Source organism: Ovis canadensis, chromosome 13, assembly GCF_042477335.2.
Source record: "Ovis canadensis isolate MfBH-ARS-UI-01 breed Bighorn chromosome 13, ARS-UI_OviCan_v2, whole genome shotgun sequence".
Taxonomy (NCBI): Eukaryota; Metazoa; Chordata; class Mammalia; order Artiodactyla; family Bovidae; genus Ovis; species Ovis canadensis.
The window spans coordinates 31,331,912-31,345,446 of NC_091257.1; the positions used below are offsets into that span (position 1 = coordinate 31,331,912).

The following is a 13,535-nucleotide window of genomic DNA, read 5'->3' on the forward strand; positions in this document are numbered from 1 at the left end:
TAGTGATGACTTATATGGAATCAATCACTCCACTGCCAAGACTTTAATATCTCTGCTTCAATTTCTCCATTTACAAGATTTGAACACTGCAAATTACTTACATTTCTTATCTATACTATGTAGGGCACTGAAGCAACTGATAAACTGAGTTGATTTAGGAAAACTGAAATATATGTCCTTGACCTAAAACAATTTGGTGTGGGCTACAAAGAAAGTGAACTGCATCAGTACAATTATCATTAGGATGAAAAAGAATTAATTTGGTTGAATGTTATTAATACACAAGCTCAGCACTACCACAAATCCCAAGTTGACTACTGTTCTATTTCATTAAAATTTACCTTCTCGGTGGTAACCTTGGAGAGATCTTTGTACAAAAGCTTCCGGACATATTCCTGAAGAGGAGGACGTTTCTTTTTCACTGTTTTTTCAGCTGGAGGTGGGTTGCAGTAGTAATATGCATTTTCCACCATTGTGACGTATCTTGCATCGAGATGCATTGCTTGTTTCTTTCTCATCATTTGTTCCTAAAATGTATAAAGCTTAAATCAGTCAAAATACTTTCTTCTAAGGTTTCTTTGTTCCTAATTAAAGGTGCCCTTTCAGGGAAAAGGTTTCAAGATAAAGAGCTAGAAAAGGGAAAAAAATAATTACTAGATATTTCTAAGAGTATACAAGCATACTAACTGCTGTATCACTAGTCATGTTTTTAGAACAAATTACTCCATAACTGCTTGGTCTTAGGCTTTCTCCAAAGAAATACTCAGAGAACTTTGCTACAAATTAAACTTCACTTAAAACTCTGCCAAACTACATGAACTCTACATAAAACAAGACTTACATATGAGTGACTGAAGTTAAGGGCTGAGACAAAAACAATAATTTTTTTTATTCATAGAGCTTGGGCCATCCAATGTTGTACCAGGTTAATCTGACATATCTCTACAAACAAGAAAACTAAAAGCCTTCCAATGTCTTGCAACTCGTCCAGTGACCTAAGCATCAGCTCAAGGAGGTTATTAAAACAGTCAATAATCATCTACTTCAGGCTTCTTAGCCTCACACTACTGACATTTTGGACTGGAAAGTTCTTTGTCTGGCAGGAATGGGAACTGTTCCATACACTGCGGGATGTTCTGTAGCAAGCTACACCTATACCCACCACATGCCAGTTGAGAACCACAGATGAACCAGTTGAAGATCTTCAAACAGCACTCCTAGTTCTTAAAACACCACTATAGTAAGAATTAAAATTACTGAGTTTACTCAGCCATTCATCAAACATTTTACTTGGCACTTGGCACTCTGCTGGAAGTCACCAATGAACAAGAGAGACACGGTCTGTACCTTTGTGAAGCCTAAGAGTCTGCTGCAGGAAGACATAACAAACAAGCCAACAAATAAACTAATCCTTTAAATATGAATTGTGATTAGTGTTACGAAAGAAAATAATGAGAGTAAGAAGAGCCCACTTTAGTCAGGATAGGATAGGGACAGCCTCTCTGGGAAAGCGACATTGAAGTTTGTGCTCTGAAGGATGACAAATGTTGAGAGCAGCTGAGGCAGAAGCAATAGCCAGACAAGAGACAATGAGGAAACAGAAGGATCCGCTACAGGAATTAAATGCAGGCCAGCATGGTGCCGGAACGAAATGGCATGAGATCAGCTCTAAGTGGGGAGGGGTTCAGGGAGACCAGACTCTGCAGAAGTTGGTAGGAACAGGAGTTTGAAGCATGTAGAGGGAAGCGCAATGAGCTTTAAGAAGATGTCTGGACTAGGGTAGCAGGGGGTGGCAGATGGAGGCAAGATTTCATGTTTTGGAAAGACAGTTGTGTCTGTTAAGTTCAGGAAGGGCCGGGGTTGCAGCAGGTTCATAAACTCATCACCTAATCAGTGCCCAGCCAGGTATGTATGGGAGGTTTGCAATCAATGTTTACTAATACACAAATTAATAAATGAATTAAAAAAAAACATTCAAATCTTTCCCATGGTCTGTGTTTCTATACATGTAAAGCCATCACATACTGGGGAGAAGTGTGATATTCATAAGTTCAGTTATGGGTATACCAAGGTTCACAACTGTTTCACTTGTCTATGAATCTGCTAAAGTACACGGGTTGTAGCCTAGCTCCTCTCCTGACATCTACTCTACAATCTGGGAATACTTATTTAATGCTGGCTCCTCCAGACAGAACAATTCCCTGTTGAACAGGGCTAGAGATAATGACCACTCCTTTTAGGTTCTTTGGACAAAACATCACTTATCATTTGTACATACATAACCCAGTATTTTTTTCTCTCTTTTGTATGTTTTTTTTTTAACTTTTTTAAATTGAGATATCATTAATTTACAATGTTGTGTTAGTTTTAAGTGAACAGGAAATTGATTCAGTTATACATATACTTGTTCTTATGTGTATGTATGAGTCTGCTTCACAAATAAGTTCATTTGTGACATATTTTGGACTCCACGTATAAGTGATATCATATGATGTTTGTCTTTCTCTGACTTACTTCACTTAATGATAATCTCTATGATAATGCCATAATGTTGCAAGTGGCATTATGTCATTCTTTTTTTTTTGGCTGAAAAATATTCCATTGTGTGTGTGTATAAATATATGCATATACACACCACATCTTCTTCATCCATTCATTTGTCGATGGACATTTAGGCTGCTTCTCTGTCTTGGCTATTGTAAATAGTGCTGCTAAGAACACTGGGGTGCATGTATCTTTTCAAAATATCATTTTCTCTGGATATATGCCCTGGTGTGGGATTGTAAGATCATATGGTAACTCGATTTTTAGTTTCTTTTTTTAATTATTTGTTTGTTTTACAATATTGTATTGGTTTTGCCATACAGTGACTTGAATCCACCATGAGTGTACATGTGTTCCCCATCCTGAACCCCCCTCCCACATCCCTCCCCATAACCTAGTTTTAAATCAACACAAGTTTCAACCTGTTATGAAGACTACTGTTCTGTTATTCAGAACCACTTCCCCTAACATACACAGCAAACTACTTTTAACATCAGTCAAGAATAATTTTAAATGCCAACCAGTTAAAAGGTTTTATGTGTTCCCAAATAAATATGAATATATTTTTTATATCATCCCATAAGCATTTGGGTGCTTTACATGTTCAGAGAAATTTCTCTAGTAACAAACTATAGAAATGATCCCTGAAAATACAGTTTTATCCTTATCCATCAGAGGGCAAACAGAATGAAAACCACAATCACAGAAAACTAATCAAACTGATCACATGGACCACAGCCTTGTCTAACTCAATGAAACTATAAGCCATGCCGTGTTGGGCCATCCAAGACAGACAGGTCATGGTGGAGAGTTCTGACAAAACACAGTCCACTGGAGAAGGGAATGGCAAACCACTTCACTATTCTTGCCTTGAGAACCCATGAACAGTATGCAAAGGCAGTAAGATATGACACTGAAAGATGAAATCCCCAGGCTGGTAGGTGCCTAATATGCTACTGGAGAAGAGTGGAAAAATAGCTCCAGGAAGAATAAGGAGATGGAGCTAAAGCGAAAACAACACCCAGGTGTGGATGTGACAGGTAATGGAAGTAAAGTCCAACGTTGTAAAGAGCAATACTGCATAGGAACCGGGGATCTTAGGTCCATGCTGCTAAGTCACTTCAGTCGTGTTCAACTCTGTGCGACCCCAGAGACGGCAGCCCACCAGGCTCCCCCGTCCCTGGGATTCTCCAGGCAAGAACACTGGAGTGGGTTGCCATTTCCTTCTCCAATGTGTGAAAGTGAAAAGTGAAAGTGAAGTTGCTCAGTCATATCTGACTCTTAGTGACCCGATGGACTGCAGTCCACCAGGCTCCTCTGTCCATTGGATTTTCCAGGCAAGAGTACTAGAGTGGGGTGCCATTGCCTTCTCTGCTTAGGTCCATGAATGAAGGTAAATTAAGTCGTCACACAGGAGACAGCAAGAGTGAACATCAACATTTTACGAATTGGTGAACTAAAATAGACTGGAATGGTAGAATTTAATTCAGATGACCATTGTATCTACTACTGTGGGCAAGAATCCCTTAGAAGAAATGGAGTAGTCCTCACAGTCAACAAGAGAGTCTAAAATGCAGTACTTGGGTACAATGTCAAAAATGACAGAATAATCTCTGTTCATTTCCAAGGCAAACCATTCAATATCACAGTAATCCAAGTCTATGCCCCAATCAGTAATGCTGAAGAAGCTAAAGCTGAACGGTTCTATGAAAACCTACAAGACTTTCTAGAACTAACACCCAAAAAAGGTGTCATTTTCATCACAGGGGACTGGAATGAAAAAGTAGGAAGTCAAGAGTCATGCAATCCTCAAGAGCAATTTGGCCTTGAGGAGTACAAAATGAAGCAGAGCAAAGGCTAACAGTTTTGCCAAGAGAACACAATGGTCATAGCAAACACCCTCTTCCAACAACACAAGAGAAGACTCTACACATGGACATCACCAGATGGTCAATACTAAAATCAGACTGATTATATTCTTTGCAACCAAAGATGGAAAAGCTCTACACAGCCATGAAGAACAAGATTGGGAGCTGACTGTGGCTCAGACCATGAACTCCTTATTGCCAAATTCAGACTTAAATTGAATAAAGTAGGGTAAACCACTAGACCATTCAGGTATGATCTAAATCAAATCCCTTTGATTTAGATACAGTGGAAGTGACAAATAGATTCAAGGGTATAGATCTATCTGATAGGCAGAGTACCTGAAGAACTATGGATGGAGGTTCGTGACACTGTTCAGGAGGCAGTGATCAAGACCATCCCCAAGAAAAAGAAATGCAAAAAGGCAAAATGGTTGTCTGAGGAGACCTTAAAAATAGCTGAGAAAAGAAGAGAAGCTAAAGGCAAAGGAGAAAAGGATAGATATACCCATTTACCCATTTGAATGCAGAGTTCCAAAGAATAGGAAGGAGAGATAAGAAAGCCTTCCTCAGTGATCATTGCAAAGAAATACAGGAAAACAATACAATGGGAAAGACTAGAGATCTCTTCAAGAAAATTAGAGATAACAAGGTACTATTTCATGCAAAGATGGGTGCAATAAAGGATAGAAATGCTATGGACCTAATAGAAGCAGAAGAAATTAAGAAGAGGTGGTAAGAATACACAGAACAACAATACAAAAAAGATCATGATCCAGATAATCACGATGGTGTGATCACTCAAGACATCCTGGAATGTGAAGTCAAGTGGGCCTTAGGAAGCATCACTGTGAACAAGGCTAGTGGATGTGATCGAATTCCAGTTGAGCTATTTCATATTCTAAAAGATGATGCTGTGAAAGTGCTGCATTCAATATGCCAGTAAATTTGGAAAACTCAGCAGTGGCCACAGGACTGAAAAAGGTCAGTTTTCATTCCAATCCCAAAGAAGGATAATGCCAAAGAATGTTTAAACAATCGCATAATTGCACTCATCTCACACGCAAGTAATGCTGAAAATTCTCCACATCAGGCTTCAACAGTACATGAACTATGAACTTCCAGATGTTCAAGCTGGATTTAGAAAAGGCAGAGGAATCAGATATCAAATTGCCAACATCCACTAGATCATCAAAAAAGCAAGAGAATTCCAGAAAAACATCTACTTCTGCTCTATTGATGATGCCAAAGCTTCTGACTGTGTGGATCACAACAAACTATGGAAAATTCTTCAAGAGATGGGAATACCAGAACACCTTAACTGCCTGCTAAGAAATCTGTATGCAGGTCAAGAAGCAACTGTTAGAACCAGACATGGAACAACAGACCGGTTCCAAACTGGGAAAGGAGTACGTCAAGGCTGTATATTGTCACCCTGCTTATTTAACTTCTATGCAGAGTATATCATGTGAAATGCTGAGCTCAATGAAACACAAGCTGGAATCAAGATCGCCAGGAGAAATATAAATAACCTCAGATATGCAGATGACACCACCCTTATGGCAGAAAGCAGAGAGAAACTAAAGAGCCTCTTGATGAAAGTGAAAGAGAAGCATGAAAAAGCTGGCTTAAACTAAACAGTCAAAAAACGAAGATCATGACATCCCGTCCCATCACTTCATGGCAAACAGATGGGGAAACAATGGAAACAGTGACAGACTTTACTTTCTTGGGCTCCAAAATCACTACAGATGGTGACTGCAGCCATGAAATTAAAAGACTCTTGCTCTGTGGAAGAAAAGTTATAATCAACCTAGACTGCATAGGAAAAGGCAGAGACATTACCTTGCCAACAAGTCTGTCTAGTCAAAGCTATGGTTTTCCAGTAGTCACATATGGATGTGAGAGTTGGATTATAAAGAAAGCTGAGCACCAAAGAATCGATGCTTTTGAACTGTGGTGTTAGAGAAGACTCTTGAGAGTCCCTTGGACTGCAAGAAGATCAAACCACCCTGAAGGAAATCAGTCCTGAATATTCACTGGAAGGACTGATGCTGAAGCTGAAACTCCAATACTTTGACCACCTGATGCAAAGAACTGACTCACTGGAAAAGACCCTGATGCTGGGAAAGAATGAAGGCACGAGAAGGGGACAACAGAGGATGAGATGGCTGGATGGCATCACCAACTCGATGGACATGGGTTTGACCAAGCTCTGGGAGCTGGGTGATGGACAGGGAAGCCTGGCATGCTGCAGTCCATGGTTCGCAAAGAATCAGACAGGAGTGAGCGACTGAACTGAACTGATAAGCACTGGTATATTTCAAACCAAACTCACCCTCTCTTCCTTTCTTCTATTTTCTCATCTCTGTGACTGGCACCATCATCTGCTGGGTTGCTCAAGATGGAATCTGGGGTCTTACCCTAGGGCACTTTCTCTTTCTCATTATCTCACCACGTCTCACCAGTTCTACCTCGTAAAATTCTTCATATAGCCAATTACCATTCCTCATCTTCCCAGCCTTAACATTTCTTTTTTTCTCTGTAAGATCTGAAAACAGCCATTTCACTGTTCTGTCTACCTCCAGCCTCAGCCATCTCAATCATCTCCTCTACACTGATCTTTCTAAAAAATTAAATCTGATCATACCTATCCTACCTGCTTAACATCTTTCAATAGCTACTCACTACCATCGGGGGGAGGGGGTATCAGTTTTTTAGCACAGCACTCAGACTCAGGGCGCTTTTTATAATCTAGGCTGTGTCTACCTCTCCAGTCTTATCTGCTGCCACATAACTCAGTGTGTCTCTCTTCTCTGCCTTTGAGGTTCAGGTTAGTCTCTAAAATAAATACTATTTTTTCAGGAAACCTTTCATGACATATCAACACTAGACGAAGCACCTCTACTATGTAGACACATATTACCCTATGCTGACCCACAGTATTAGATCACATTCCCCCTCTGTGTATTTCAACTGTCTAATTACTCATCTGAGTTATAAGACTATAAAATCCCTGAGGCCAGGGACTATCTTTTTCACTTTTATATCCCAAGGGTCTGACAGAAGAGTCTGCACTCAACGAATAAAAGCATCTATTAGGGAATATCCTTTCTGATTCATTAAGTCTAAGTCCTCCCTCTGTAAGTGCATAAGATCCTCTGCACACCTTTCCCTGGTAAAACACACAGAACACTATACTGGAATTAGCACTAGATAGGGACCACTTTAATGACAACTATGTTTGTTTCTTTGTACTAACCCCAGCCAATCAGCAAGAACATCATCCCTGCAGTTCAGTGCCTGACACACAGGAGGAGCCCCGAAAATGTTATATGATAAATAAGGCTCCTATCCAGAAAGCAAGACAATCAATGATAAGGCTGGCTGCTCTTGCTACAAGACAGGGAAAGATACACTGAGCCACAAAAGCCAGTCAAGCAAGAAGGACTTTGGTTTGCAGCAATGGGATAAGCATCCATACCATGACTAGTAAACTTTCCCTAGCAAACAGTAAACATAGACAGTTTAGTATTATAAACAAAATACAGTCACTTTTAAAAGCTAATCTTTCTTGGCATCTCTATTACATTATACTATGTAGTGTCTTATTTAGCCATATCAGGTTAAGCCAAAGAGGAGGAAGAGTTTTTCCTATGTTAAAATAAAAATTTGAACTTAAAATGATTATTATTCATTTGAATAAGCCTAAAAAGAATGTGGAAGTCAACTCCATATGATTTCACATTAATATTTTGTCTACTAGAAATAAATTACTATGTATTTTCATTTTAAATATCATTGTCAGAGAAATAGTCAAGCTTATAACTAAATTCTAAAAAAATAACACACGTAGAGAAAAAGACACAATCAGCACTTCTATAAAAGCGACACTGATGCAAAGACAGTCTATGTCCAGGGATTCCTAACCCAGTGCTTTCTTTGACACTAATTCAAAATTAGTAAGGGGTAAAATTCTGATACCCCTCCCCCATCACACTGTCTCCCCTGTGAAGGCTCCAAGTGAATGCATGGTTATTACCAATAAGCATAACTTAACTGCTTAATAAACTTGCTTGCCATTTTGGCATGCTAATTAGCTTAAGAAATATGTTCTCTACCAATTAATTTTTTAAGCTTATGTTTTGTTTTTTAATTTTAAAAATTTAAGCTCCATCATTTATGTGGTTATGGCACAGTAACAATCTACCAAGAATATTCAGAAAGATGGCTCTAAGTTTATCAAAGGTTATCTGGGGCTGAACTCAATCCCACTCTACAATAGTGTGAGCTAACTGATAGCCAAATGAGAATATTTCCTATAGCTACTCAGGGATGGCTGGAGTTCTTGTTTAGGTAAAATGTTTAAATGGTTCAGCAAGGTAACAGGCACTGGTTAAAATTTTTAACCCCTGGAGTAAATCAAGACCTTCAAGCTCTTGCTAGTATCCTCAAGCCCTTACCAAAAGCACACTGGTCCTCAGGTGAGATTCTGGAGATCTGAAAAGGAACCTTCCACATGTTTCCAGTAGGGTACATGCCATTTCAATATGGTGATGGGAAAAGTCCGATAGAAGCATCTGTAATAATAATAATGATAAAAACCCACAAAGACAACATTTCAATCCTATTAAAGAAAACATTATATACCTAATATGTGGAACACCTTTAAAAACGTTCACTGTAAAAAAAAAAGAAAAGCTAAACACAACATTATAACTATACTTTCAACTAAAAAAAAAACTAGTCTACTTTAGATGTCAAGCTTTATCACAGGGTATCTTGTGTTCAACCATAAAATTTTATCTAAAAACTTCAATATATTGAATGTTATTCCTTTTAGAAAGATATGTGAAAATTTATTTATCAAAACTTATATTTATCAGGAGATGCCACATATTTAAATAAATGCCACATACAAATAGCTAACATTTTCTAAATATTTTCTGGCTTGGGTTTCTATGACATTTACCTTTAAAATTTTGAAAACAAAAGGCTTATATGAAACTTATAACACATTACAACATTTTAGTATTTATCTCCCCAATATTTTTGTGTCTATTTTCTAAACCAGAATTTGGCTTGTATTTTGGCTAACATGAGTATTTTCCATGTCCTTATTTTTTCTTCTATAGTTTAAATTTAAATAATTTAAAGGGTTCATTCAGTTCAGTTCAGTCACTCAGTTGTGTCCAACTCTTTGTGATCCCAGGAATGGCAGCACACCAGGCCTCCTTGTCCATCACCAACTCCTGGAGTTTACCCAAATTCATGTCCATCGAGTTGGTGATGCCATCCAGCCATCACATCCTCTGTCATCCCCTTCTCCTCCTGCCCCCAGTCCCTCCCAGCATCAGTCTTTCCCAGTGAGTCCACTCTTCCCATGAGATGGCCAAAGTACTGAAGTTTCGGCTTTAGCATCAGTCCTTCCAGTGAGCACCCAGGACTGAGCTTCTTTAGAATGGACTGGTTGGATCTCCTTGCAGTCCAAGGGACTCTCAAGAGTCTTCTCCAACACCACAGTTCAAAAGCATCAATTCTTCAGTGCTCAGCTTTCTTCACAGTCCAACTCTCACATCCATATATGACTACAAGAAAAACCATAGCCTTGACTAGATGGACCTTTGTTGGCAAAGTAATGTCTCTGCTTTTGAATATGTTATCTACGTTGGTCATAACTTTCCTTCCAAGGAGTAAGCGTCTTTTAAATTTCATGGCTGCAATCACCATCTGCAGTGATTTTGGAGCCCCAAAAAATAAAGTCTGACACTGTTTCCCCACCTATTTCCCATGAAGTGATGGGACCAGATGCCATGATCTTCGTTTTCTGAATGTTGAGCTTTAAGCCAACTTTTTCACTCTCCTCTTTCACTTTCATCAAGAGGCTTTTTAGTTCCTCTTCACTTTCTGCCATAAGGGTGGTATCATCTACATATCTGAGGTTACTGATATTTCTCCCAGCAATCTCGATTCCAGCTTGTGCTTCTTCCAGCCCAGCGTTTCTCATGATGTACTCTGCACAGAAGTTAAATAAGCAGGGCAACAATATATAGCCTTGACATATTCCTTTTCCTATTTGGAACCAGTCTGCTGTTCCATGTCCAGTTCTAATTGTTGCTTCCTGACCTGAATCTAGGTTTTTCAAGAGGTGGGTCAGGTGGTCTGGTATTCCCATCTCTTTCAGAATTTTCCACAGTTTATTATGATCCACACAGTCAAAGGCTTTAGCATAGTCAATAAAGCAGAGATAGATGGAACTCTCTTGCTTTTTCCATGACCCAGCAGATGTTGGCAATTTGATCTCTGGTTCCTCTGCCTTTTCTAAAACCAGCTTGAACATCTGGAAGTTCACAATTCACGTATTGCTGAAGCATGGCTTGGAGAATTTTGAGCATTACTTTACCCTGCTTATTTAACTTATCTGCAGAGCACATCATGAGAAACGCTGGGCTGGAAGAAGCACAAGCTGGAATCAAGATTGCAGGAAGAAATATCAATAACCTCAGATATGCAGATGATACCACCCTTATGGCAGAAAGTGAAGAGGAACTAAAAAGCCTCTTGAGGAGAGTGAAAGAGGAGAGTGAAAGAGTTGGCTTAAAGCCCAACATTCAGAAAACGAAGATCATGGCATCTGGTTCCATCACTTCATGGGAAATAGATGGGGAAACAGTGGAAAAAGTGTCAGACTTTATTTTTTGGGGCTCCAAAATCATTGCAGATGGTGATTGCAGTCACGAAATGAAAAGATGCTTACTCCTTGGAAGGAAAGTTACGACCAACCTAGAAAGCATATTCAAAAGTAGCAACATTACTTTGCCAACAAAGGTCTGTCTAGTCAAGACTATGGTTTTTCCTGTAGTCATGTATGGATGTGAGAGTTGGACTGTGAAGAAAGCTGAGCACTGAAGAATTGATGCTTTTGAACTGTGGTGTTGGAGAAGACTCTTGAGAGTCCCTTGGACTGCAAGGAGATCCAACCAGTCCATTCTAAAGGAGATCAGTCCTGGGTGCTCACTGGAAGGACTGATGCTAAAGCTGAAACTCCAGTGCTTTGGCCACCTCATGCGAAGAGTTGACTCACTGGAAAAGACTCTGATGGTGGGAGGGACTGGGGGCAGGAGGAGAAGGGGACGACAGAGGATGAGATGGCTGGATGGCGTCACTGACTTGATGGACCTGAGTCTGGGTGAACTCCAGGAGTTGATGATGGACAGGGAGGCCTGGCATGCTGCAATTCCTGGGGTCGCAAAGAGTCGGACACGACTGAGCAACTGAACTGAACTGAACTTACTAGCCTGTGAGATGAGTGCAATTATGCGGTAGTTTGAACATTCTTTGGCATTGCCTATCTTTGGGATTAGAATGAAAACTGACCTTTTTCAGTCCTGTGGCCACTGCTGAGTTTTCCAAATTTGCTGGCATATTGAGTGCAGCACTTTCACAGCATCATCTTTCAGGATTTTAAATAGCTCAACTGGGATTCCATCACCTCCACTAGCTTTGTTCATAGTGATGCTTTCTAAGGCCCACTTGAATTATAATAAAACTTCCCCAATTCTTACTGATGGAATTTTTTAAAAAAAATTTTGCTACTATAAACAACAGTGTAATGCAACATTCTTGTAGATAAATTTAACTACATTTATGATTATTTCCTTAAACCAAATTTACAGAAATGAACTTGTATCAAACAAATGTATATTCTTCCTACATATATCAGTAATTAATACAAAGAGATATACTAATGTTTAAGTTGTTCATGGTATGATTCCGTTCAATGACAGCACTGAAAAAACTTTCACAACCTCTCTTAAAATGCTGTCCAAAGTTTCCCTAATGTACTCTGTAGGCTCCTGAAAATCTCCAGGTAGGTTTAGGAAACTAAACCCCTTGAATATTTATAATGATCGCTTAAAATATTTTAAACATTCTTAAGAAATCATGCAGTAAAGAAACATGTTTGTTTAACTCAGGGTTTGCCAAATGTATTTGAATCCATGAGACCCATTTTGTGTCACATAGGTAAGTGATATATCAAGGAAATCAACTTGATAAAACACTTGTTATTGTTAGTAATGACCAATTTCAAATGTAGAAAAATTATTTCATCTGTGCTTTTATGGTGACTGCAGCCATGAAATTAAAAGACCCTTGCTCCTTGGAAGAAAAGTTATGACCAATATAGACAGCATATTCAAAAGCAGAGACATTACTTTGCCAACAAAGGTTCATCTAGTTAAAGCTATGGTTTTTCCAATAGTTACGTATGGATGTGAGTTGGATTATAAAGAAAGCTGAGCGCCAAAGAATCGATGTTTTGAACTGTGGTGTTGGAGAAGACTCTTGAGAGTCCCTTGGACTGCAAGGAGATCCAACCAGTCCATCCTAAAAGAAATAAGTGCTGAATATTCACTGGAAGGAGTGATGCTGAAGCTGAAACTCCCAATACTTGGGCCACCTGATGCAAAGAAGTAACTTATTTGAAAAGACCCTGATGCTGGGAAAGATTGAAGGCAGGAGGAGACAGGGAAGACCGAGGATGAGATGGCAGGATGGCATCACCGACTCAACGGACATGAGTTTGAGTAGACTCCAGGAATTGGTGATGGACAGGGAAGCCTGCAGTCCATGCGGTCACAGAGTCGGACACAACTGAGTGACTGAACTGATGCTGTTATCAGCTTTACCCCACATAACTAGTTAGTTACTAGTGAGTTTCTAATTTGATTCCATAGTGGACAAAAAACTGTAATTTGAGTAATTTCCTTTTTTTTTTTAACTTGCTGAGACTTTCTAATTGATTTTGGTTCATTCATGTGCATTGCAGGGACTGTAAATTCTGATTCTGTTGAATATACTGTCAATTAGATTAAGGTTATTAATTGCATTGTCCAATCTGATACATACTTATTCACTTACTTACTTGCCTGCCTATGCTTTCAGCTACTAAAAGGTGTTTTTCAGTATTTCACTATGACTGCAGATTTCTCTTTCTTTGTTGATTTTTGCTTCATGTATCTTGAAAATACATTATTGGATGCATACTGATTCATGAAGGTAACACTATCTTTATGAACTATCATTCTTTATTTCTAACAATGTTTTGTGCCTTAAAGCCTACTT

At 39.1% G+C, this 13,535-nt stretch overlaps 1 protein-coding gene and 1 pseudogene across 1 annotated transcript in view; both read right to left on the minus strand.

Moving 5' to 3' along the window:
* UPF2 (UPF2 regulator of nonsense mediated mRNA decay) overlaps nucleotides 1-13,535 on the minus strand; it is a 94,500-nt gene that overhangs the window by 35,014 nt on the left and 45,951 nt on the right. The window contains exons 11-12 of the mRNA XM_069547246.1: nucleotides 8,873-8,989; nucleotides 342-527 (exon numbers count right to left, since the gene is read on the minus strand). Coding sequence (XP_069403347.1) covers nucleotides 342-527; nucleotides 8,873-8,989 — 303 coding nt within the window. The remainder of the gene's footprint in view (nucleotides 1-341; nucleotides 528-8,872; nucleotides 8,990-13,535) is intronic.
* On the minus strand, nucleotides 3,107-3,204 carry LOC138417952 (small nucleolar RNA U3; annotated as a pseudogene).